The sequence below is a fragment of the Grammomys surdaster genome, unplaced genomic scaffold (assembly GCF_004785775.1).
Source record: "Grammomys surdaster isolate TR1022 unplaced genomic scaffold, NIH_TR_1.0 367, whole genome shotgun sequence".
Classification (NCBI taxonomy): domain Eukaryota; kingdom Metazoa; phylum Chordata; class Mammalia; order Rodentia; family Muridae; genus Grammomys; species Grammomys surdaster.
Window position 1 is genome coordinate 1,138,432 of NW_021604786.1, and position 26,444 is coordinate 1,164,875.

Here is a 26,444-nt window from a genome sequence, read left to right on the forward strand (position 1 = left end):
AAACTACTTAGACATTAAAGTAGTTGCCTGGAACCTAGATCTCTGTTGCCTTTCCATATGCTATGTCTACTAAGTGTCAGCTTAGATGAAATCAGAGGCAATGGGTGTCCATAAGCTCAACGTGCCCAGATAGAAGACATTGGAGGTGAGGGGGACTAAGGCTAAAACACACATACATTCATCCCATGACCCCGTCAACTCCATTTTTGACAAACTTGAAATGAAACAACTCCAGAAACATCAAAACCAACTTAACGTTTTAGAGTCCTTATTGCTGTTATAAAACACCATGACCAAAAGCAACTTGAAGTGCAAAGGGTTTATTTCGTCTTAGAGATTGTAGTCCATCATTCAGGCAAGCCAGAGAAGAAACTCAAAGCAAGAACCTGGAGGCAAGATCTGATGCAGAGGCTGTGGAGGGATGCTGCTTATTCACTTGATCCCCCTGGCTTGTTCAGCTTCTCTTATAGCACCCAGGACCACTTGCTCGTGGCATGGCACCTACCACACTGAACCACTTGCCCATGGGTGGCACCTCCCACATTTTGCTGTGCCCTTGCATATCAGTGTTCAATTAAAGAAGATGCACTATAGGCTTGCTGACAAGCCAATCTATTCAGGACCACGCTCTCCCTGAAGTTATCTTTTCCAAAATGACGCTAGCTTGTTGACATGAAACTAACCAGCAGACTTGGTCGGTCCCTTGTCAACTTGGCACACAAATACATCACTACTAAACTATAATCTCTTCTTTCTTGTTGATCCCAAGGTGTTATATTAATAAATAAGCTCTTTAAAAGTTCAACACTGCCCAACTTTGGGAATCCTAGTAAAATCAAAACAGGTTGAATCTTTTCTTCTTTCAATAGAGAGGAACCAGGGTATAGTCACAATGAAATCAAAGAAGAAACAAATCTCAACAGTATGAAGCTCAGTGTCAGACTTCTGAGATCCCTTCACGGTCCTGGGGGGTTCTCTAACTGGCTTGAGTCACTTTTCTGGCTCCACCCTACACAGCACACATGTAGTGTTTCCTAGACTCAGGCCAGCTCAACAGTCTGGGTGTTGTAGGCCTTGGCAGTAGTTCCATCATACTGGTATCTCTATAATGCTCTGGTCCCCACTACTATCAGGCTGCACTCTCACCAACAGTTTCTCCTGGGCTCTTGCCAGGGCTTTGCAATCCTGCCATATTGATGTAAAGCCTCAGCCCCTCTCCATGACTCCTTCAATCCCAGGTCTTTTACTGTAATGAGGATGCACATTCTCCAATGACCTCTCCCTGCCTCTCTCCTGGGACTTGAATTCAGCCCTATCTCGTAGCGCTAAGTCTCACCTTCTCTCCATGAAACCTTCATGTCTCCATAAGCAGTTCCAAGTGGATGATTCAGCCCTACCACATCTGGCTGCCAGCATAAGGTATGGCCGTCTCCACCTTTGTGCGGGACCGTTTCCAGATGGGCCCCACGAGGATCTCTGGCCGGGCTGAGGACAGGGTGCGATCGGTGGCTGTCTGCGGGCTGCCCGGGATGGGTGGTGAGCAGGCAGGGAGAGTTCGCTGCTGCCCTGCCCCAAAACCGTGTTTCAGCGTCTCCGATGTGGAGCGCGGAGAGGGAAAAAGTGTTAAAGCTCTTTGAAGTGTGCAGGCTGGCCGGACGGGGGAGGAACCTCGACAAAAGCTCTCTGACAGTGGGAAGGATCTCACACACATTTACTTTTGAGCTTGGCCAATATATGCAGTTTTTGGGGTGGCAGTAGGTAACCCCTATTGGCTTGGTCTGAGAGCTTGGGAATGCCTCATCTACATGAAGGTGTTTCTTCTACGTGATCACTGGCCATGGACCTCTCCATGGGAGGGGCTGTGGGGAGCTGAAGCTAAGAGAGCCAGATGACTTTGGGAAGCTCGAAGCGCCTCCCGTCTTAATGGTCTTCTTCAGACCAAGGTGCCGGGGCTTCTAGAGCTTTGTACCAAGCTTTCTGGCCTTTTCTCATAGCCCACTGCCCCACACCTTTGGATCACAGCCTCCGTGTGCTGACTCTGAGAAAACACTTCCCAGAAGATTCTGCCTCCGTGAAGCTGGTCTCTTCTTAATCATAGTGGTTCCTCTAGTCTCAGAGGACAAGTATCTATTGTCCTAGCAAAGCAAAGGTTTTACTTCAGTGGAGCTGGAGTCTTCTTTGTCACAGCTGATTCTTCAGCTCCAACAGACCAAACACCACAGACTCTTTTAATTGGCTTTTTTATTTTTTTACATTTCAAATGTTGTCCCCCTTCCTGATTTCCCCTCCACAAATGGCCTATCCCATCCCCCTTCTCCCTGCTTGTATGAGGGTGCTCCCCTACTCACCCACCCACTCTAGCCTCACCACCCTAGCATTCTCCTATGCTGGATCATCAAGGCCCCACAGGACCAAGGGATGTCCCTCCCACTGATGCCAGATAAGGTAGTCCTCTGCTACATATCTGGCTGGTGCCATGGGTCCATCCATGTGTACTCTTTGGTTGGTGGTATAGTCTCTGGGAGCTCTCAGGGATCTGGTTGGTTGATTTTGTTGTTCTTCCTACGAGGTTGCAAACCCCTTCAGCTCCTTCAGTCCTTCTCCTAACTTCTCCATTGGGGTCCCCGTGTCCAGCCCAGTGGTTGGCTGTGAGCATCTGCATCTCCCAGGCTCCGGCACAGTCTCTCATGGGACAGCTGTAACAGGCTCCTATCAGCAAGCACTTCTTGGCATCAGCAATAGTCTGGGTTTGGTGTCTGCAGATGGGATGGATCCCTAGGTGGGGTAGTCTCTGGATGGCCTTTCCTTCAGTCTCTGCTCCACTCTTTGTCCCTGCATTTCCTTTCGACAGGAGCAATTCTGGGTTAATAGTTTGAGATGGGTGGGTGGCCCCATCCCTCAACCAGGGACTGTACCTAACCACTAGATATGGTCTCTACAGATTCTATCTCCTCTACGTAGGGTATTTCGACTATGTCACCCTAGTTGGGTCCTGGGAACCTCTTGCTTCCCTGGCATCTGAGACTTTCTAGTGGCTACCCCCTCCCCGGTACCCCATCCCCCACTGCTACACTCCTCTGTTCAATTTTCTGACCCTCTGTACTTCTTCACCAGCAACTCTCACACTGGATCCTGCTCCCTTTAGCCCCTCTTCTTCCTCCCAAGTCCCTCCCCCTTTCTAAGCAGGACTGAAGCATTCACACTTTGGTCCTCCTTATTCGTGAGCTTCATATGGTCTGTGAGTTGTATCATGGGTATTCTGAGTTTTTTCCTTAATATCCACTTATCAGTGAATACATACATCATATGTGTTCTTTTGTGTCTTGGTGACCTCACTTAGGATGATATTTTCTAGTTCCATCCATTTGCCTGTGAATTTCATGAGGCCATTGCTTTTAATAGCCGAGTAGTACTCCATTGTGCATATGTACCACCTTTTCTGCATCCATTCTTGTTGTGGGACATCTGGGTTGTTTCCTGCTTCTGGCTATTATAAATAAGGCTGCTATGAACATAGTGGAGCATGTGTCCATGTCCTATATTGGTGCATCTTTTGGGTATATGCCCAGAAGTGAAATATCACAAGAGAGTCTTTAAGGGAATCTAAGAAAACTTCCTTCTGATACCTCATAAGCTTCCACCATCCACATTACTTTCAGTATTCTTATCTTTCCAAACTACCATAGAAAACCCCAGAGCTCTGAGCACCCAATGGATTTTCCAGTCTAAATGTTTCAAAATCCTTCCACAATCCTGCTCAAAATACACTCTTCTCTATCAGAACACCACTTCAATCTCTGGTACCATTTTTTGGTCTGTTAGGGTTTCTACTGCAGTAATAAAACACCATGACTAAAAAGAACTTGGTGAGGAAAGGGTTTATCTCACCTTTCAGCTTGTAGTTCATCATCCTGGTAAGTCAAGAGGGCAGCTCAAGGCAGGAACTGAGAGCGAGGCCATGGAGGAGTGCAGCTTACTGGCTTGTTCCTTATAGCTCATTTTGCCTGATTTCCTAAAGCACTTGGACCACTATGAGCAATGCTCTCCCATAGCAATCTTCAATAAAAAACAAATTAAAACAAAAACAACAAAACAACAAAAACAAACAAACAAACAAACAAAAACCCCAAACACCCAAGGGTTTGTCCACAATCCAAGCTAGAGGGAGCGTTTTGTTATGAGGTTCCCCTTCCAAAATGATTCTAACTTGTGTCACCTTGACCTAAAGCTAACCAGCACACCCCTGGCTATGGACAATGAAGTATGTGGAATGTTAGGTCTCTTGTCCACAGGTTCCCTGGTTATCTAACAGCCATGAGACTCGTGGGCTCTGAGTGACAGTTACTTTAAGCTTAATGAAAAGAAGACTTGAAGAAATTGTCTGGAAGCTCATTGAGTGACAGTGGTGACCGCAGCTAGAGTAACTGTTAGGAGGGTTTTGTGGCCAAGTTAAGACGATGTGCCATCAGCTTCTGACCTCACTTGTGCCTCAAGCTGCCAAGGGACGTTTTGTGTCTAACCACAGGAAGCATCGGGACACCAGATTTCTTAAAGCTGTTATCCACATCCACCATATCCACTTAGAAAGGACATGAGTCCATTCAGCCTTAGCTGCGGTGGTGTTTCAGAATAGTTTGACTTTATGTGTTTACACAAATATTTTCTATGTTTGTCTAAACACTTGTGGATCCCTGTTTCATTTTGAATCATTCTGCTGTGAATATAATTAGTGTTTAATCCTATAGAAAAGTTACTGAAGCTTAAATCAAATAGAGACTACTGTATTTGAATGCTCACCTAAAAGTAGGCATCCAAGGGCTAAGGCTATAGCTTAGAGGTAGGGGACTCACCTAACATGTGGAAGACTCTGAGCTCAGGCTCGAGCACCGGTATACTAATTATTAATTAGCACATATATTCAGTCTCTCAACTTAGGAGTGATGACTCCATTGGCAGTTGTGGCTTTTACATAACCGATGATAAAATATTTCATTTCAATTGAAACAACTTCTAATGTCTTTGAACAGAGATTCCTGTAGCTCCTTGAAATGTTCAAAGACCAGATCCTATCACTTGTAAACTGAACTTTTTGGTAACCACTTGGGTAATAGCATGATAATCTAGTAATATGTGCTCTAAGCCCTAATTCCATTAAATGACAATTAGAGAAAACAGTATATTGTGCTCTGTGTCTGTGAGCTCATCCAACCTTGTTCCCACCATTGCCTCTTCCTTTACATTTTAGTCTTGTTTACAACTTGTGTTTTAGCAAAATGCTAAATCATCACACAATATTGATTTACAAACAATCAACTCCACAAATGTTTACACTACAAGAAGTATTCTGGCTGCTTCTGGATTCTTCTTAAACTTTTTACTTTCAGAGGTTTGTAGTTACAAGGCTATGCCTCATTGCTGAACTTCTCCATCAGTAAACACGATGCACGCTGACCCCTTTCAGTGGAGGTCATTGGTTGAAAAGGTAAAACCGAGAGTACAGTATTCTAGATAGACTTTAAAGAATACAAAATGCTACAAGGACACTGGATAACCTTATAGTTTTGTATTTATTATTATCTGCACAGCATTTTTCTTTTCTATCAATGAACAATCACCAAGTATTTACTTGGAGAGTTCCTAAAACTTTTACACAATACTGAAGAGAGTGAGGTCACAGTCACAAAGGCATGGATTCACATTCTGGATTCAATAGACTCAAGTTCTGAACGCAGTATTAAGTGACCACAACTGAAATGTTAAGTGACATGTTTGAAATTGCCAGGCTAACTGAGGGACAAGTGATGAACCAGAGAAAGATATGACAGCATGACTCAAGAGGACAGCACAGGAAAGAGAGGCTACTTAAGAGCAGTACAGGGGGAAAGAGTCAATCACTTCAGTGCAGTTCAGTTCAGTTGAGTCAGGGCAGTCAGTACAGTTCCATTCCTGGAGTTCAGAAGCAGACTTTCCAAGCAGAGCAATTAAGTCAGAAGCCAAGAGAGCGCCCCCTGAATCAGTCAGCTTGGAGACGGGTTTTGAACCAGAACAGCTGAGTTGAATCAGCCAGCCAGAGTTTCAGAACTACAAAGGGTGAGCTTATTCAGCAGTAAACCTCCGGGACAATTGACATCAATTGTCGCATAAAGTTGCTTTCACATCTGGTGGGAAGAGAAGACAAAGAAAAAGAGAGGGCAAGAGGAGAGACTACTGAAGATCAGCAAGAGAAAAGGGTGGTTGTGGCATGCGTGCCTGTGTGCGTGCGTGCATGCGTGTGACAATTTCACTGGCACAGTTTTACAGAGACAGGCCGCAGGGACAGCATGTTAGACACAGTTGAAGACAGAACAAGCCAGAACATACTGTCAAAAGACGAAACACAACAATTCACTGAGAAGCCAAAAGATGCCAGATTGAATCAGCTTGGTGAATTAGGTTGTACAGAGGCTACAAGCTTGCAGGCTTCGGCCTAGAGATACAACAGCGAAGGAACTGCTCTGGTCTCAGCCCAAGCAGGGTACGCGCACAGCCGGAATACATGAGTCTCTTCTCATCCTTTCGCCTGAGGAAATCAAGGTGAAATTTACAATGAGCACTGTGAACGATTAGCCTCTGGCCAATGTATCAAATTGCAGTGACTTCAGAACATCTTAAAACATGTTAGCAAAGGATTCTGATCATGACTTTTTCATCATTTATCATGTGTTTAGAAAACACCAGGTACAATAAATAACACAGCACCATCACTATCATTTTAGCCTAGTAACCTTACATTGGAAGACATCTCAAATTAAAAAAAAAAATGAAATTGGACTGTTTTAACTTTCTTTTGCATAATACTTTAATTCTAGTGCTTATAGAGGCACTATATGTTGTAGTCAATATTAATCCAAGTCTCCTGCAATACAGAATTCCATCACTGGTAACTTTCCACCACCATCCTTTGCAATTATAATCTTTATATTTTGTTGTCTTTGCATTGCTTTTTTGAGGCAGGGTCTTGCTCTGTTACTCCAAGATGGCTTGGAACTCAGAGATCCTCTTGCCTTGGCCTCCTGAACATAAAAGCACAGGGTTTGGGTGGGCATATTTCCCCCTCCTCCCTTAAACCCCAGGCTGCCATCAGATCCTCGGTGATCACAGGACCCTAGTGAGAAACAGAGATGCTGAAATTTGCACTTGAGGACGCTGTCCAAGCAGAGCTTAACTACACAACATACAGAGTGCCTGTGTGATACATTAAATCCTTCCTGGATTCATAAGCAGGTTCCACAGTGAGTTTTGTAGGTACCAACAATTTTATTTAAAGTACACTGGACATTTGGTCTTCTAACTCCTCTACTGGGAACTCGGGATTCTGGTTCCCATATACCTCACAATCTCCTATCACTGTGGTGTAAACCACCTAACTAGGAACTGTGATTGCCAATCCTATCACTATTAAAATGAAACTTCTCAACCTTTACAACTTATTAAAGAATCAGTCTTATTTTTCCACAGCATGAGAAACACTTGTAAACTCAATGGGTTGTTTTCACTGCTGACCTACCGCTCAAACATTTTATCACAATGTCAATCAGAGTGTAAAATTATGATTACCATAACTATGCATTATTACATGAATGTATGCAGACAATCTCTAGATCAAGCCCAGGCTCCTTATATCCCTAGTTCCCCTGAGCCCAAAAGTAACTTAGCAACTGTATCCAGCTTCCCTTAGGCCCTTGCTGGTTTTACTCTTAAATCTTACTCCGTTTTACTTTCTCATATTTATTTGCAGAACTTCTACAACACCGGACAGAGGCATTTATTTCAATTAAGCCATGCACCTGCTTCAGGAGCATGCTGCAATTCCAGTGGCATGGTAGATGACTGACAGGATGTGCAGCAAGCCTAGAGTGGCCTGACTGAATTAGAAGATTCCCAGAATTCTAAACACTGCATTAGAGCCTGTAACAAATTGACCTTATTTTTGCTAATAGTTTTTTCATTTTTGAGATTGCAGTTATATTGCTTTCCCCTTACTTCTCCTCCCTCCCATCCTCCAGTCCTTACTTTTTCAAATGTATGGCCTTTCATGTGTGTCTGTGTGTGTGCAGACACACATTCTCATAAATGCAACCTACTTTGCCCCATATAGTAACTCTGTTCATATCCAACACCAGTTGGTTTTGGATAACCAATTTGTGTGTTCTTCCCTAGGGAAGACAATATTTTTCCAACTTACAGAATTCCCCACTTTGTTTATGGTTGAGACTCCTGAGCTTCCCCTGTCTGCATTAGTATGTCTCTTGGTATCATCCAGAAGCTACACCTTAATTTTAAGTTTAAAATTATACACAAGCTTTGGAATGTCCTGTCAATGAATGCTAAAACATTCACCCCCACATATTAAATGTTCTATAGACTTGCAGCTAACTAAATTCAAAACCCAGAGTTCCTAAAGTCACCCTGAAAAATGTAGAGAAGTGATACCCTCCATGTATGTGGTTCTTTGATCAGGATTACAGTAAAATATCTGAATTATTTTAGCCTTTCCCCCACAACTGCTTGGATTCTATAAGAAGTGGGACATCCTTTAATCAATTTTATGCTCCTCTCTGACAGGATGCTTGGTTGGGGTCATTGATCACAGGCTGTCAGGTGTTCTTCAAAATCCAAGCTGTACTGACAAGGGTGGATTTGAAATTAAAAGCAGAGAGCAGTTCCTTTGTTCCCCCTGGAGGGCATGTCTTCCGTCAGCGTGTTCCAGGTGCACTAATTAGGTTATCAATCTAGGATTTGCAGGCAGAGACTGAGACGATAATACAATTTAAACCCAAAGGTATCTGAAGTGATGAAAGCAACTGTCTAATACATATTTTCACATGTTTTTTTCTCCCACAGTTAAATTTCAAATTAAAAACTTAAAAGCCAGAGAGATATTTATCTATAGCACTAAGCAAGATCATAATAAAATTCCACCATTTTATGATCTAGTGTCAACATATCTTGATCAATCTGCATCATCTACACTGGAGCTTGTATTCAAACCCAGTCAGGTACTAAGATATGCAGTGCACTTGTATTTCATACCAATGCCATTATATTAAATTGCTATGGTATGATTTTGCTATTAATACCAATTTTCCTAATTATAATATGACATGTCACAATTAAGGGATTTGAGGCATGACAATGGAATTACAAGTTACAGTGACATTGTTACATGGGCAGCATCAATGTAACTATGATCTGGGAAATGTCAGGCGGTAAGTATAGTAGTCTGAATGAGAATGGCCCCATAGGCTCATGTTTGAATATTGGCTCCCTAGGTTTTTGGAACTGTTTGCAAAGTATTAGGAGATGTGGCCTTGTTGAAGGAGGGGATGTCACTGAGAGGTGGGTTTTGAGGTTTGAAATGTCCATGCCAGGCAGTCTTACTATGCCTGAGTGCAGCCTGTGGAACAAGCTATGAAGCTCTCAGCTACTGCTCCAGCACCATGGCTGCCTGCTTCCTGCCATGATGATCATGAACTAATAACCCCATCAAACTTTTAGCAAGCCCCCTTCAAATACTTTCTTTTGAAGTTGCCTTCATCATAGTGTTTACACACAACAGAATAGCAACAAGTTTCAGAATATTCGTATATAACTTTTCCTTTAAAATAAGTATATTACATCTTATACATGTAGCATATTTCTTCTGTTCAATAGTTATGTTCCATAAAAAGAGAATTTGTTAAAATCTAGCCTCCTATGGCTTTTTGTGATTTTATTTGGAAATGGGGCTTTATATTGTTGTAGTCAAGTTAAAATGAGAACATAGGTTAAGTCCCAAATAAGTATCACTGGTGTCAGACAAAATTAGACAAAGACATCAGATGATGGGGACAAAGGAAATGGAGGCAGATGGGGAGGAGCTTGACAAGAGACCAAATGACAACCCATGTGGACTGCCAGAAACTGTCATCATGAAGGAAGCATTCATTACCTCTGTGATCCCACCTCCTAGATCTCTAGCTCCTCCCTTAACCCTCCCAAGGAATGGCTTCCTTTTAGACAACATGAGCTTGTGTGCACTGTCCAGAATCATATATAAAAAACCCAAGAATGAGGATTAAAAATAAAAAAGAAGTGAATTACTTCAAACCTTGAACACACATAGCTGAGTGTACTTAAACTCAATTGATTCATGCAAGCAGAGCAGGTATGTGGATGGGAATCCAGGCTCTCTGCGTAATCTGCTCATGACAGTCAGAGCCACACTTCAGAGATGCAGCTACTCAGTAACCAAGTTTTAGCAAATGCTAACTAACCTACCCTAAAATTTACTATGAGCACTTTTAAATTAGAAATGTAGGCCACATATCTTCAGATAAAGGGAAGTAAATAAATTGTACTTTTAAAACAGACCATTTGAGGAGAAGTTTGGGGGCTCAGATAATTATCAAACGGAAATATAACAAATGCTTATGGTTTTTTCTAAATAAAACTAAAACCTGGCATACTTCAGCAACTATCTACACAATACCTATCACCTATTTTACAATCATAGTGTGTCTCTTAGCTCCATTCCAACTTTTCACCACCTAGCCCTCACAATTCTTGCCAAGTTAGTCCTCATAAGCTATCATTTTTTCAACTTGTTCTTTCTTATTTTCTTATTCCTCTTATCTCAAGCACTATTTGTAATATCTTTATCTTAAATCAGGGAGCGTAAGATAGATTGTGCTATAACAACAACAACAACAAAAGAAAATTGAGGTATTTAATGAAAGATTCCTGTTCCCATAAATGTCTCCAACATTCTAAGGTTTCCCAGAAAGTCCATCTGCATGCAATTGGTCAGCAATCCAGGCCGCGGAGTCTTGCTGCAGGTTCTTCAGCCAAAGTACAGGTTTGCTGCATCTCACTACGTCCATCCTCAAGATCTGCTAACAGGCTTCGTAACCAGCTGTCAATCTTAACTACATCTCCTTCAGTCCCTACTCCTTAGCTCTGGAAGACATCATTAGACCGTCTCACTTCTCAAGCTATAAGCACATCGTGCCACTTCCCATTCTCAGGAGAAAAGGTGTTCCACGGTAAACCAGTGTTTTTCTTTGTTCCTTGTAAAATACAAACATGCATAATATAACAAATGTTAAAGAGCTTATCCTTAGTTGTTGCCATGCTTTGGTGTTCTTAGCCACCTCAGCCCTATGAGATGCATACACAGATGGACTAAAGCTGCAGAATTCCAGCCTGATCAATGGTCCTTAGACACATGACTGCAGTGGTCAAGTGTGCCACTTGGATAAATCTAAACTGTAAACCTAGTATACCTACCATAAACTCTGTTTCTTGGTCAAGATCCAGCCCTGTCAGCTCTTCATGTCAGCATAGAACTGGATCCTACCAGTTCAGAATAAAGAAACTTTGAAAATCCCCCAATATACAGTTCAAACAGTTAATGTCCAATCGACGGTATAAATAAGACTCAAACTATCCATAACCACAAGATTTACCACATTTCTGCCAACAATACCTGGCCCAGATCTTAGTCATTTCTCAATCCTGTTAAATACCACCATAAATTCTAAATAACTGTATTTCAAACATATCATCCCTGGTCTAATCTGTATAAAGAAGACAATGTGGTCCTGGTAAAGGAATCAGTTTATATACTCAAAGTTCCTCACTGACATGTCTCAGAGAGGCTGACCTCCAGTGTCCTGTTAGCTTGGTCATCAAGGCCCATTTACCTCACCTCTGCATTTCCTTCTTCACATATACTCACTCTCGTGCCAGTCCTTTATAGAGTCTAGTCAGAAAGATCCGGGAAGCTCATGGGCTCAGTCCTCACACTATGGCTTCTTCCTGTATCTTAGTGCAGAATTATTTTCCTCTACTTAATGCACTTTCATAACAAACACCACACATGGCAACTGCCACTCCCCTGGAATGCCCTCCCTGCTGCCTTCTCACTCAACGTTCTTGCTGCAGGACAGCTGTGCAGTAGGTAGATTTAACTTTGAGGTTTACAAAGCTGCTTCGTCTCCTTCTTCACTGAGTGGCTTGGTAGCACTCATTGCTTTTTCAAGATGATCCATAAATGCGGTGTAAAAAGGCAAATTTCACCCATCAGTGTTTTCAACCTTATAGAGGAAAATATTTTAAATTGTGACAGGAAATTCCCTCCCAGATCACATACCAGAGGGGAATCATTTCCAGTTCTGACATATTATATCTTAGATTTCAAAACTATGGGGCAAAGAAAGTAACTGCCCGTGGTCAAGCCAGCCTTTCTGAGCTGAGACTTTATTGTGGAAAGTATCCCAGAAGCTTTTTTATAGTAGGTAGTGCATGTGCATATATGTGTGTGCACCTGAGTGTGCATGTGTGTATGTGGACACTAACCCTTGAGAAAAGATCTCACTCTATATCTAGGCTGATCTGCTACTTACTATATAGCTCAGGGAAACCTTAAACTAACAGTGACTCTCCTGCCTTGGCCTTCCGAGGATAAAGATTATGAGTATGCACCACCACATCTATTATGTTCAAAGAGACTTCACCCCACACTCAAGAGTACCCACTTGTTTCTCCTAACACAAATGGTGAGTACAGGGAAAACTAGAAGAAAAAATAGACATAATTTCAGAAAATAAGATATGATGAGACGTTTGGGGAAGCTGTATTACTCTTAGCTTATTAATGACATAACTACCAAATACTCAGCGTTACAAATAGAATCCTTTCAGTGTAGTCAGCTGACACAGGAAGCTGCATCCGAGCTTTGCCCCTACATCTAGCATCATTACTTACCTAGTCATTCTGAAGAGATCACTCAATACCTGAGTGCTAGTTCAGCTATCTTAATATAAACTACTATAAGTTTTGACTTATTAGAAGACAAAAATGCAGTAATGTGTTGGCACAGTATTTTATAGGAACTGGTTATCTGGGAAAGCTACTATATACATCAAGTACACTAAAGATTCTCCCTGTAACCTGTGCTAAGATAAAAACAGCCTGCAGCAGAGGTTCATGCTAGCTCATGCATCAGTGTCCTAGGATAAGGAAGAACTAACAGGAAGCCACCTGGCACCTTATGCAGGAACACTCACAGATGCTTACAGCACAAGCTTGCCTTGATTGGAAGCCCCACGGCTTCTAGCATCTGTGTCAGCATTTGTAAGTCCCTTTTACCTAAGGACTAGTTATTTGCCTTATTTGGGGGAAGAATGTTACTTTTGTCCTTAATTTACCCAAAAGCTTAATTTAAAACACACACACACACACACACACACACACACACACACACACAGAGATACACACAAAGCATGCACTATTATCGGGTGTACAACTCAAAGTCTCACTTGAGATATTCGTGACAGGACATCAGAAAGCTGCACAGCAGTCAACAAGTGAGGGAGCAGCATGCATAGTGCCCAGGAGATGAGGAGCATTGTGCTTCCATTGCAAACACACTTAGAAAACACAGCCTCTGGGGTGTTTGCATCAAAACATAGGAATCACAGGCAGGATATCAATGCTTTTCATAGTTTGAGGAAATCAGACTTCAATTTTCAGAGTAGGCTAACAAAAAAAAAGGGGGGGGGGACTCGAAAAATATTCTGTCTAGTATCACTGACACATTCATGCTCTTCACATTCTGACTGCACACATCCCCCCACCCAAGGATTTAGGAGAGGTGTCATTTTTTCTAGTCATGTCCTAGGAAGAAGACATTTTGATATATCAAACTAACCTTAAATTTCAGTCTTATAGTTTTGCTAAAATTATATATATGTCATGTACGTGTGTGTGTGTGTGTGTATAGAGATATGTTTATACATGATACATAATAGATATATAATATACACATATAGTATGTAGTATGCATATATTTTAAATAATATATATATTTTTAAAGAAAGTGGAGAATAAAATACAGAAGTATTTTTCAGAACCATAACCAAACCAAGAAGCCTGTGTCAAAGTCAATTCAAAATTCCCAAAACAATTACATCTGCTATGTGAAAGGTGAGGTTCAAAGCTTGCTGTTTAGGAGTTCTTGCTGCTTTAGTAGAGGAGAAGAGCCTTGTTTCCAGCACCCAGTCAGGTGACTCACAAATGTCCTTTAACTCCATCTCCAACAATGTCACACATTCTTCTGGTCTCTGCAGATTCCTGTAACTCATGTGCTCAGACCCATATAAAGACAGACGAAATGTATATGTACAAGTGCACGTGCACGCATACACACACACAAACCAAGATATTTTTTTTTCAAAAAGTTGGAATCTAATAATCAAGGTTCTTATTTTAAACTCTCGCTTCATTATATCTTCCTAAATTAGATTAAGTCTTTGAATAACAGACCATCAATGGCTCTGATGCTTGACTGCTTTCCAAATGTCTCTGCCCAGTGTCCACCAAAAGATTACCTTTGATATTTATTTACACACTAGGGTCCTTATTTTTCATTGTTATCAAAATAAAATAATCTTTAAACTATTTCTCTGCACCTAAATCCTAGGATTTTCAGATTCTAAGCAACAGAATCGCTGAGTAGCAAGGACAAGCATCCCTTTGAGGAGTCTACCATGTCAGGGAGAGCAGCTGCCTGCACACCGAGGAATGCAGATGTGGGGGGACGACCTCCATCTGGAGCTTCAGCAGGGCATCTCCCCAACAGAGCCCTAGCTACATGCTCGTCTGCTTGCATTTCCCACTAATGTCTCCAGCAAACTTGAACACCAAGGTCAAGCAAAGACACATGGCATCACTACTGCATCAAAGTCTTCTGTCAGCAACCAAGACAAGAGGATTTCTAGAAAAGGAAGACAGGCAGCTTGACAGCAGCAGTCTGCAGTTCTCCCAGGCTACAGCAACATCTTATTTATGAGATGGTTTTTCCTGCTGTTAGCTTTTATTATTCCACCATAGTTTCTCTTTGGATACACTGCAGTGTCTTAAGAGGTGTGAGAGGCCATTAAGACCCTGCCTAGATAAATTCTGTCAAATAAGACAGGGCTTAGCTGGCTTTCAATTCGACATACAATATTGATAGCACCGTTTTTCCATCAGAAATTCGGAAGGTCCACATTTGTTAAGCTCTTTTCTTACATCTAGCCACATCTTACTGTTTATCACACCTTCCAAAAGTACTGCCCTGATTCAAGCAACAGCTGCCTTTTGCTTCTTATTACATTTTTTTTTATTCATACAGCAGCTTTAAGATCTTTTAAATCACATACACATAGTTGTCTCGTTCAAAATCCTTGCTAGCTTCTTAACACAATAAAACCTAAACTCCCAAGCAGGGTCCACAAAGCCCACCCTGACACCGCTCTGAGCGCTTCAGGCATTACTTCATGTTCCTCACCTCCTCACTCTGCTGGCATCCTTAGCTTTCTAACCAGTCCCACAAGGTATGAAGCGCTCTCCTGTCCCGAGGCCGCCACTTTCGTATCTCCTCCACCTTTCTGGAAGCTATGCTGCCATCATTGATTGGAGTTTCTACCAGATTTTACCCTAGTCTACTTTCAAATAGCACTGTACCTGTGCCACACACCTACCTAATACAAGTCACAAGAGCTGGCTGGCCTCTACATGAGCACACATACATACATACATACATACACACATACATACATACATACATACACACATACATACATATATACACACACATACACAATGACGATGCATTTAGAAACAGATGCAGTACAGACTTCTCTTACTATAAGTTTTTCCTGCACTTGACTTCTAAGGTATTTCTATGACAATTCCAATTATTTGGATAGATATACGCAGAAACTACACTAAGAAAAAACATCTCCAGCTTAATTATTCATCACACCTTTAGCAGACATTACACTTGGGATGTTTAGAGGTAAATAAAATCTTCCAGATGAGTGAGTTCAGGGTCACAAATGAGAAAACTTTCTGTATACATTACCTAGCACACTTCTCAATTTAGCAGGAGCTAAGGAGGAGGAAGAGGGAAGACAGATGGAGCTGAAGGAGAGAATCTTCACACAGCAAATGCTAAGTGAGGGGCTAGAAAGAGAACCAGCAGGCAAGGGCGTTGGCTGCTCTTGTACAAGAACCAGGTTTGGTTCTCAGCACCCATGAGGGGCCTCAGAAGTAAGCGTCTCTAACTCCAGTTCCGAGAGATCTCTTCGGGATTCCTCATGTACCAGGTGCATACAATGGAGCACATACATCCATATATGAGAACATATATGTATATAAGCAAACACTCATACGTACAATAAATAAATCTTTAAGGACAATTAAAAAACCAAAAAATAAAAATGTTTAAATATCCACATGGTTCTGAAAATTACAAAGTAGACAAAAGGAAATCATTTCAATCGTAAAGTACTTTCCACAGGGGGCTAGACAGATGGCTCAGCAGCTAAGAGCACTGGCTGCTCTTCCAGAGGACTCGGGTTCAATACTCAACACTCAATACTCACATGGCTGTTAACAGTCCTGTGTAACTATAGTTAGGAGACTCAATTCCCTCTTCTAGCTTCCCTGGGTATAGCACACACATGGTACACAGGCACATATGTAGGCAAAACCAAAAATCATACACATAAAAAACTTTTTAAAAAGAAACTTATGAAATCTTTAAGAGGAGAATACAAAAATGTATTCCGTCATGAAATTCATGATGCTTATTCTCTCATGCTCCTGTAGGATGTACGAGTCACAGAAGTTGGAGATACGGTCAAGTGTAGCCTGACAGGAAAGGGAGCAGACCCTGCATGGATGGATGTGTGTAAGCGACTTACTAAGACAGCAACTGAGGGAACAGTTTTTTCAAAGAGGCTAGAATATGTCAAAGTCAGAAATGTCATGTCAACAACTGCCTCCTTTACAAGCTTTGCTACAAGCACGTAGCAGGTCGGGGATCAGCAACAGCATTCATTAGTACTGTAAAATTCCCTGTGTGAGGGGAGACTATCATCTTAGGACATCTTCCCAAGTATGACATAACTGATTCAATACTCTGTTCAGTATTTCTGAGAACACGGTGGTATCGTATGATTTATGAGATATTTTAAGGTACAAACAGTTCAGTAATGATCTCTTCAAAACACATATGGAGGGTCAGTCTATTACTGTCAGGGTGGGAGCATGGGAGGGTCTAGGCAGGCATGGTGCAGAACGAGCTGAGAGGTCTACGTCTTGTTCTGAAGGCTAATAGGAGTAGACTGGCTAATGGGCAGGAGGAGGGTCTGAAAGCCTACCCCTACAGTGACAAACTTCCTCCATCAAGACCACACCTACTCCAACAGGGCGACACCTCCTAATAGTGCCACTCCCTAGGGCAAGCTATTCAAAACACTACACCCAGTTAAAAAAAAATATATAGTAAATTTGACAGCAGTCAAAACCGCAAAAAAGTTAGACAAGATTCCTACAGTTTCCAAGGAGCTTCATGACTGAAATGAGTCTTTAAAATAATACAGCAGAATAGACTAAGAGGGAAAAAAAACAACACCTGACAGTTCACAAACACACTGCATATGAATATACACATAAATAATTTTGTATACTTATAAAATTCTTCCATATTAGCCACTAGACACCAAGCAACAACAAAATGCACCAGCTTTATAAACTAAACTTACAAAGTAATATTAAATAAAAAACATATTTAATGTGCTTCTAATTTATGGAAAAATAATGCTTTGGACATATGAAACTTCAGTTTAACTTTTCTCAAAAGATACATAATCTATAGTGACTGTTATGCATTACATATGAAATAGGCCACAAAACGGCTCATGTGCTAAAGGCCTAAGACATAACTGCTGTTGGAGAGGTGACTGGATCAGGAGGACTTTACTTTTACCAACGGCTCAATCAGCTGAATGGACTGGGAGGTGGGTCCTAGGTGGAGGAAATGGGTGACAAGGAGCAAGCCTTCAAGGGTATGCCTGTGTTTGCACGCATGAGCAGGTATACATAGATATGCATGCACCCTCCCTCTCTCGAGACACTCCCCTGCATCACACTCTTCTGCAATGATAAACAACATCAGCAATCCCAGAAACAAGCAAACAACAGACTGTGATCTGAAGCTTCTGGAGCCATCAGTAGAGATTTGGGTTCCGCCAATTTGTTTATCAGAGGCACCATAGCAACAAAATCCTGACAACGATGCTTGGTAAGAATTAACTATTTACCATCCTTTCCTTGCTGTGGCACGTTTTTCTAGTAACTGTTCCTCTCTCAATCAAAACCCCCATACCAATAGGGTTTAATTTAGATAGTGAATCAGTTCCTAACTATATCAATGACAGTGGAAAAGATAACGGTAATAAAGAGAAAAACTCCTCTAATGGTTATCACGTGTCCCTGTAAGTACTTTGTATACATGTGGATGTGTGTTGGTATGCATGCACATATGTGTGCATGTGTGTGGATATTGAAGGACAGCCTTTGGTGTTACTCCTCAGGTAGTACCCACCTTGTTTTGGGGAGATCAGAGTGTCACAACAAACCTGCAGCTTGCTGATTCAGAGCCCCAGGGACATGCCTGGCTTCCCCTCTCCAACACTGGGATGACAAGGCACTTGAGTCACCAGGTCTAGCTTGTTTGAAATAGTCCAGAGGGAATGCACTCTGGTCCTCATGCTTGCACACAAAGCACGGTACCAAATGACCCATCTCCTTGACTCTACTGAATACAATTTTTGACTAATTTCTCAAAACCATTAAAGCAGCCTATCAGATGACAGAGCCACTTGGTATGCCCTCTTAGCTTTACATTTAAGGCATCTAAGAATGTTGTTAAACCTAAGTGCTAACGTCATCTGACAGACTGACAAACCACACCAACTGTCTGAATAGTATGTAAACACAGCTCTTGGTGATGTTTGCATACAGATGGGGGTTCTTTTCCTTTATATATTCAGTTAACTCCTACATCCACGATAGGTAGATTATTATTAGTCAGACACAAGAAATGATTTTGCATCGCTCAAACTGCTTGCTTCCTGACATTCATGAGCCCTTAGTGACTATTACCATGAAGGATCCACTGTGAAATAGGTGGTCCGTATTTTCCAGAAGCATCTTTTTTATCTTTTAAATTGGTAACTACCACCATCGAGGAATACAAGAGACATTCATTATCCCTGCCTTAGTCATTATCCGTGAGTGTAATATGCTGGCAGCTCAGTTACACTGTATTATTCTTTTAAAGTAGGCTTTTCAATAGAGCAACACTGCAAAACAAGAGGCTCCGTCTTGATGCCACTCCAACACTGCCTTCATGTCCTATCTAACTGCCTGAAGTGGATTTCAGCATTTGTGCTACTGTCATTATAGCCTCAAAAACCAATAGGGATAGAAACACAAATTTTGATTTTTTTTTTTAAATGTACATTTTGCCAAGAACTGAAACACTGGTGGCGTGACTTTCCTGAGTTAAAATGCAATTGAAGATTCTGTGTGTTCTGGGCGAAGGCTCTGACTCTATAGCCATGAGAGTACAAGCTCTTAGAGGCACCACTTGCTCTGCTGTGTTATAAGCTCTCCCTGAGGCAAGACTCCTGTCTTCCTAGTATTCCTGCCTGTTCTCACCTCTCTCTCCTGCATTCATTTCTGACGTTTCTTCAGCCTGACAAGTGTAATCACCCTTCAAGTCTACTCTTAATATTTATTATACAACAAACGTCTGCCCAACACTTTTCAAGTGTGAAGACCTTGTCGTCAGGTGTGCATACATCGAAAGAATATAAGTATCTAATGGGTCAAAGACCGGGCTAAGAATCCCGATTAAATCAATGAATACAATTTCACACTCCACTAGTATTTTAAAACTTTTCATAAAAAAAGACACAAAACGGCCCAACAAGGAGACATTTTAATGCAAGTTACATAAATTCTGTAAGATAGAGATGAAATATATTCATCTCAGAAACAAAAATTTCCATTTTCAAAGTTAGCAGGAATTTTGTTAATGTTATTTCTAATGTATATTGATAATTTAGTATACTTCTGGGAACCTAAGTTTGGAAGAACAAATTTATAAAATAACAATGTCGCAGTAAAACATATAACTTTATACAGTAAAGAAAGGGCATTCATTTTTCACCTACCAAATATTGTCTAAATTTTCAAACATTAAAAATATATGCCACAAGAAAGGAAAAAAAAAAAACAAATAATGATTGGGTTTAAAAAAAAGAAAAAAAAGAGCAGCAAAAAGGGGGGGGGCAAAATCTGAAGTACTCAGTCATTTCTCTTACTGTTTTATGGAGCTGTGGATTAAATGTAGAGATAACAACATATCTGTACCCTTAGCCTAAAGCTAGAATTTGGAAATGCAAACAAAATAAAAGCCTTTTGGGAAATACTAATGAGAAGAGAAAAAACATCCACACAGCAAAAATGTCAACTAGAATAGCATACAGATATAAAGAATGTCAAAAATACATACTTTAAATTTTTTACAAGTTACACTGCTTACACAAGATACCATGAGCCCAGTCCTTTCAACTGTGTATGAAGCAAATCACATTGCCAAAAATGAAGGTAAGATTACTGAAACATAAAACAAATGGGACCATGCAAAAAGGCAGTGTGCCAGTGAGCTCAAGTTGCAAACGAGTAATCCAGGCAACAAAAAGACAGAACTGCTGTGAGCACCAGTCTCGAGACAGAAAACCGAGTAAATGTAGTATACTGGGCTCTAATATAACATCTTGAAGTGAAAAGTCAAGAAAGAGATGACTGAATCATGGATTGCAACATACAATTATGACAGTTAAGAAAACTAAAATTCAATGTAGAAAGGAATACAACTTTTAAAAATAAAAATTGTTTAAAAAGGTAACTGATCGGACTGCTCCTTTAGAATAACACAACAGTGTGAACGTTAAAGAGGCAAGGCTGAGAATATTCTAGAATTGTTGATAAAAGCATATCCTTAACTATTTACAACATAATAAAACGACAGAATGAAAAAAAGTGTTCTATGAACAGCCAGTGAGAGTAGGAGCCCATGAATGAGTTCTAGCAGTCTACTGTATAGCACAATCACCAGGACACGTTGATTTACTCACTCTTAAAAACTGCAGAGTGTAGCTTTCATAGTCTCAGTGCAGAAAAGTACGTGAAGAACTACATTATTAGGCTTAATTGAATCATTTCATAGCATATTCATACATCAAAACATATATACCTTAGTACTGTACACTACTTTTCTATTTTACTTTGTTAAAGCTGGAAAACAGAAACATATACCACAGAAAGAGTGTGAAATGCATAGCTGACTTCTCACAGGAAACAGTAAGAGTCAGAAACGTACCAGGAACTACCTTGAGGATGAAACAAAAATATCTTCATGCTATAAAGTCTTTTGTACTCTGTGGTGGTTTGAATGAGAATGGGCCCCATTGGCTCATATACTTGAATGTCCGGTCTCTAGTTGGTGGCACTGTTTTGAAAGGATTAGGTGTGGCCTTTTGGAGCTGTGACACTGTGGGTAGGGTGTGAGGTTTCCAAAGCCCAGGTCAGCAGCCCCAGTCTCTCCTCTCTCTGCCTGCTGCGTATGGGCGACATGTATGCTCTCACTGTTGCTCCAGCGCCGCCATGCCTGTGTTCCAGTCGTTCTCACTACCATAACTCATCCTCTGAAACCTCATCAAGCCCTACGTGAATGCTTTTTTGTTTTTTAAGTTGCTTTGGTCATGGCGGCTCTTCACACCAACAGAAAAGTAACAAAGACCAATTTCTAAAGGAATTTATGAAACATTTCCTTATGATGAAGTTACTCTTTAGGAAAGCAATGTAAAATCAAGATAGAGAAAATTCAAACTCCATATGCAGACATGAATATATCACTGAATGACTACGATTTTCATATGTGAGAATATAGAGGCTAGAAGTAGCATGATGATCAACTGTGCTAGTTAAAGGTGGGGTACTATAGCAATGTAAAACCCTACAGGGTTCATTCGATATCCTTTACATATAACCTGAGGCTAACGACAGCTGAACATACAGAGAAGAGCTTCTAAGCAAGGAAAAGGATGAAGGGAATACCAACTAAACAACACATTAAAGCGAAGGCACTAACAACAAAAAACAGAAGTTACAGTAAAATGGCACAAACATCAAATCCTTTCCTTTACAGAACTGAAAGCTATGAACTCTTAAAGATTATTTAAAGTATTACTGAACACAATCTGTAAACAGTGGCCCTAAACATGTGTACAACTGACGACATACAGATTAAGTAAGACTAAAACTCAAGACTGAGATCAGGGTAAAGGTAAGCAAGGGAGCTGGCGAGGTTACATTAATACTAAAAATGCTGGATTTCTACTCAAAGGCATTTGGGTGGAGATCAAGTGGCCAAATACTGGTATAGGACTAAAGCAGACTGCCATGCATCTAAACACGAGTGTTGAAAACACCCACCAGCTCAACAAAACTACAACTATGACAACAATTAAGTACATTAAGGGCCACAGCTAACACACTTCTCTTAGACCTCAACAAAACAAATACATTAAAGACGTTAAGTGGAAAAAAAGGAACAAACACAATTCAGTGGAAAACAAACATTATACAATTCTAAAATGAACAATTCCAAACCCGTAAGAAATGTTGAACAAAGACCACATTGAGACTACAATTATTTTCCCTGTCTAATCAAAGATAGCAATTATACAAATGGCATTCTCTAAAAAATACATGGCTCTGGCAGGCCTTGTCCTTCTCTCCCATTCCCTCTGCCTTGCTAAAAATCACTAAACTAATATTTAAAAACATTAAAGCTAGCCACCAAGGTCTGTTCCCTTATTTGGCCACTTCCTCCTCCTGAGGCTGACTACCAAGGTCCAGCCATCACAGTAGTGAAGTCTAACAGTCAAAAGCTCCCTTTGGCTCACTTAACTAAGATGCCCAATCAGAATATACAAACCCCCCCAGTCCCACATCCTAGCCCATTCTAACCCAACTCCCCTCCTTTTCTCTTCTTAAAAACTATACCTGTCAGGTCATTTGCTGCTGTTTGTCTGCCTGTGTCAGAAGGCAGACACTAACTTTTCATCCCTGCTTAACAAGGAATCTGTGTGACAACACGTGTTTGGGTATGATTTGTGCCTAATCTGGGGGTCCGAAAATCTTAACCATCCTGTTCTTTCAACCTTTTCACTTCCTCAGATCTAGAATTCAGATGGAGAAGATTTCCATCTTTGCAGTTCAAGGAAACCAAATTCTGAGGTGGCTTCTATCTGTTGGAAGATCTTTGTACGTACAGCTATCACCTGGAAAGCTATCAATGGAGAGTGTCAACAGTGAGTAAGATCAAGTTCCCAGCTCCTCTTTCAATCTGCCAAGTCTGATTCACTCTGAAGGACATGGCGATGCCTCTCCAAGGTTTCCCTGTTCTTCACTGCTCCAGGGGTTAGTAAACTGACAGGGCTTACCTTTAGGGAGACTTGGGTGGAAGGGCTTTGAGATCTCGCCCTTTAACATCTCGCCCTTTGCCATCTTTGTCCTCAGCCTTGGCCTCGGAGATGACCAGCTTATTCTGCAGGGAACACAGCAGCTGGAGGTAGCTCTGGTTCCTAAAGGGACAAAGTTCGTGGGAAGTGACGGGAATCTTGGGTATGCTGCCTGAGGCTCCAACCCAGGATCCCAACCTCACCTCTGCAGCTTCTCCTGTTCCTGCCCTGCTTGCTGCTTCAGGTTTTCAAGTTCCTGATGTGATCCGTCAAGCTTCTCCAAAGCCCTCTTCCGGCGTCTCTTTACCTCTGCAGAAATCTTTGTCAGATTCTGCAAACGCTTCTGAAGGGGTGAGAGTGCAGGGATATGACTCACCTAATGTTCTTATCTTGGTGCGTGCCGTATCTCCCATCTCCCCTGCTAAGCCAGAGCTTGAGGCTCAGACTCCCTGACAGACTGAGGTACTTTATCACTTCAAGACAGAGAAGAGCCTAGAGAAAAGTCAGAGCCCACCTGTTGCAGCACCCACTGCTTCTGAGCTAGTTGAAGTTTCTCCTCAAGGACTCGCTTCTGCAGGGAGAAAAATGACATTCCTTCTTAGGTTTGATCTTTGGAGAGAGCATCGAGGTCCAGCCCAGCTTACCCTTTCCTCCCTCCTGTCCGTCATTCCCTCAAGTTCTCTAGCTATACCTTAGCCTCCAGTTGCTCAAAAGCCTTCTGAAGCTCTGTGTACTTCCTGTGAGCCTCTTTCACCTGGGGTAAGGCCTCAGACAGGGCACATTTTATGACATCCACGTGATCCATGTATGTAGCCTTCATGTCCTTCCACTCCTCCTTAGTTTCATTTGCCTTCTGTCCTAAGGTGGGCCACAAAGAACAAGAACATGAGTGAGGCTAGCCTATAGCTTCTACAGCTCTCGGCCACAGCCTTCCCATTAGCTACACGCAGACATAACTCACCAATTTTCCCCTTCAACCATTCAGACCGGACCCCACCACAAATCTAGGCCTACTCACGACTTTTATCTTCAGAAGCCAAAGCATCTGGGTTTTGGTCACTATTATCCTCCTGAGCCAGAAAGGTCTGTAAGAAGTTCACAACTTGGAGCTGGCTACAGAGCAGCTTGTCCTTCTTCCGCGAGTTCTGTTTACAGTGGGGACAGGAGCAGGGACTAGCCTTACCTTCTAGAGGCCAAGGTGGTCTTCCATTTTGTTCTTCTCCTTTGCTGCCCACTACTTCAACAGGCTATCCCAGGACCAGCCCCCACTCTTCTGAAACACTGGGTCCCACTGTGTACATACCCTCATAAACTCCTCCATGATCCTGGCAGGCAGCTCTGCTTCCTCCTGCAAGCCTACAGGTTCTAGAACGTTTGCTGCCTCCTCCAGAACCCTGTAAGGCATGAGTAAGAGTGTGCTACAATACCACACTAGGTCTACAGGACATATCCACTGGGATCTATGTTGGGGAGTGGGCCAATGCTCTGAGTCTACCCAAGGGTCTGAAGGAACTTCAGGCTGAGATCAGAATCACCACGTACCTGAAGAACATACAGTAGTATCTAAGGGCCATGAGGAAATCATTTGAAATATTAGGGGATAAGGACTGTACAGACTAAATGTTTTAAATAGGAAGTGTCACAATGGATAAAAACTGGAAGAAATTTGAAAGTAACAGGGGCATAGGTACAGAAACAGAGAAAAAGCCAAAGATCAGGCAAGCCTTGGAAGACATGCTAGTAATGGCTGATCTCAGAATGCATGATGTGTATGTAACCCAGGCTTTCCAGATTGACTGGAACAATCCACTAGAGGACACAGATAAGGAAAAAAAGAAAAAGAAAAAGAAAAAGGTTGTGACAGAATGTCCTAGAATGGTAAAGGACTGCTTAGGAAATCTGTAATGGAACTGACTCTTTTAGAATACTACGCCACAGGGCTGGGGGGTGGGGTGGGTGGGTGAGGTAATGTCTCTCAAAGGCAGCATCCGACATAAGGTGACCTACGGCGGCCATCCAGAGGTATCACTCCGCATACAGAAATAAAGTCCCTGCTTAGTCATACCCCTGGAGCAGAATGCCACAAAGCCCCCTAACAGGCATCAATCACTCCAAAATGAGACGTTGTCACACTGGCCGATTCTGCACTGAATCGAGGCGACACCATCCCTCAAAGGCCACACTCACGGAGTAGGATGACACAATCCTTTCGGGCTGCATTCCTCATTGAAACTGCTCTTCGGGGCCTACACTCCCGAATCCCACCCCCACCCCCGAGGCCGCGCTCTTTAGCTAGAGGGACAAGGTTCGTCAGAAGTCGCACTCCCTGAACTCAGGGCGACACTGTCCCTCCGCCGCCACGGCCCGAGCCGCCGTCCCAGGCTCTCGCCTTCCACACTCACTCTTTGGTCTCAACAGCGTTTTTCTCCGCAACAGCGTTTTTCTCCGCGTCCGCCATCGTTCTGCCGCCCACCACGCCTTTGGATTCTCCAAGACTGCCCGCCTAGGTGGAGATTGGGTTCTGGGTAAGTGGGCGGGACTCTAAGGGGGACACCCGCCCTCCTCATTGGCCGGTGGAGATTCCGGTCCCGCCCCTCGACGCACGCGTAAATGTTTTTTGTGGTCTGTGGGCCGGCTGGAGGTGCTGAGCCTGCGCAGTAGGAAGTATTGCTAGCTGAAGGCCAGACCGTGAGAAAGCAAAATTTGGACGCTGTAGACACCGGAAACGGCTATTATCTGTTCCAGTAGTCACGCTTTTTTTTTTTTTTTTTTTAAATGTACTGCTGCCGAAGAAAGGAGATGGGGGCCTCTCCTCCACGACGCTGGAGAATACTGATCTTATAAGTAAATAATACGAGTTCAAATCAATGTGCTTTTAAAGACCTTATCAGTCACCCCAGCTGGGTCTCCTGTGTGGACAAGTCACAGCTGAAACTGAGGGTGGGGGTTGATCGACAGAGTAAAGGAGGGACAGAGACAAGGCTGCTCCTAGTG

The 26,444-nt window shown here is 42.1% G+C and overlaps 1 protein-coding gene across 2 annotated transcripts; it reads right to left on the bottom strand.

The window, feature by feature from the left end:
- Window positions 1–5,548: 5,548 nt before the first annotated feature.
- Zwint (ZW10 interacting kinetochore protein) lies at window positions 5,549–25,966 on the bottom strand. 2 transcript variants are annotated; one of them, XM_028780276.1, is made up of 8 exons: window positions 25,853–25,966; window positions 24,754–24,844; window positions 24,469–24,595; window positions 24,142–24,308; window positions 23,965–24,021; window positions 23,654–23,793; window positions 23,433–23,573; window positions 5,549–6,559 (listed from the first exon to the last, which is right to left on the bottom strand). In XM_028780276.1, exons 1-7 carry the CDS (start codon window positions 25,906–25,908, stop codon window positions 23,435–23,437), a joined length of 777 nt encoding a protein of 258 aa, XP_028636109.1. In that variant the 5' UTR covers window positions 25,909–25,966; the 3' UTR covers window positions 5,549–6,559; window positions 23,433–23,434. The 2 variants fall into 2 exon arrangements, with proteins under 2 accessions (XP_028636109.1, XP_028636110.1); XM_028780277.1 differs by lacking the exon at window positions 5,549–6,559 and adding an exon at window positions 10,734–11,087.
- Between the last annotated feature and the right edge of the window lie 478 nt (window positions 25,967–26,444).

Coding starts and splice junctions, on each gene's coding strand:
- Zwint (XM_028780276.1), bottom strand. CDS start 25,908: ATGGCGGACGCGGAGAAAAACGCTGTTGCGGAGAAAAACGCTGTTGAG. Junction 24,596..24,753: donor TCATGGAGGAGTTTATGAGG/GTATGTACACAG, acceptor CACTGTAAACAG/AACTCGCGGAAGAAGGACAA. Junction 23,794..23,964: donor AGCAGTGGGTGCTGCAACAG/GTGGGCTCTGAC, acceptor TCACCCCTTCAG/AAGCGTTTGCAGAATCTGAC.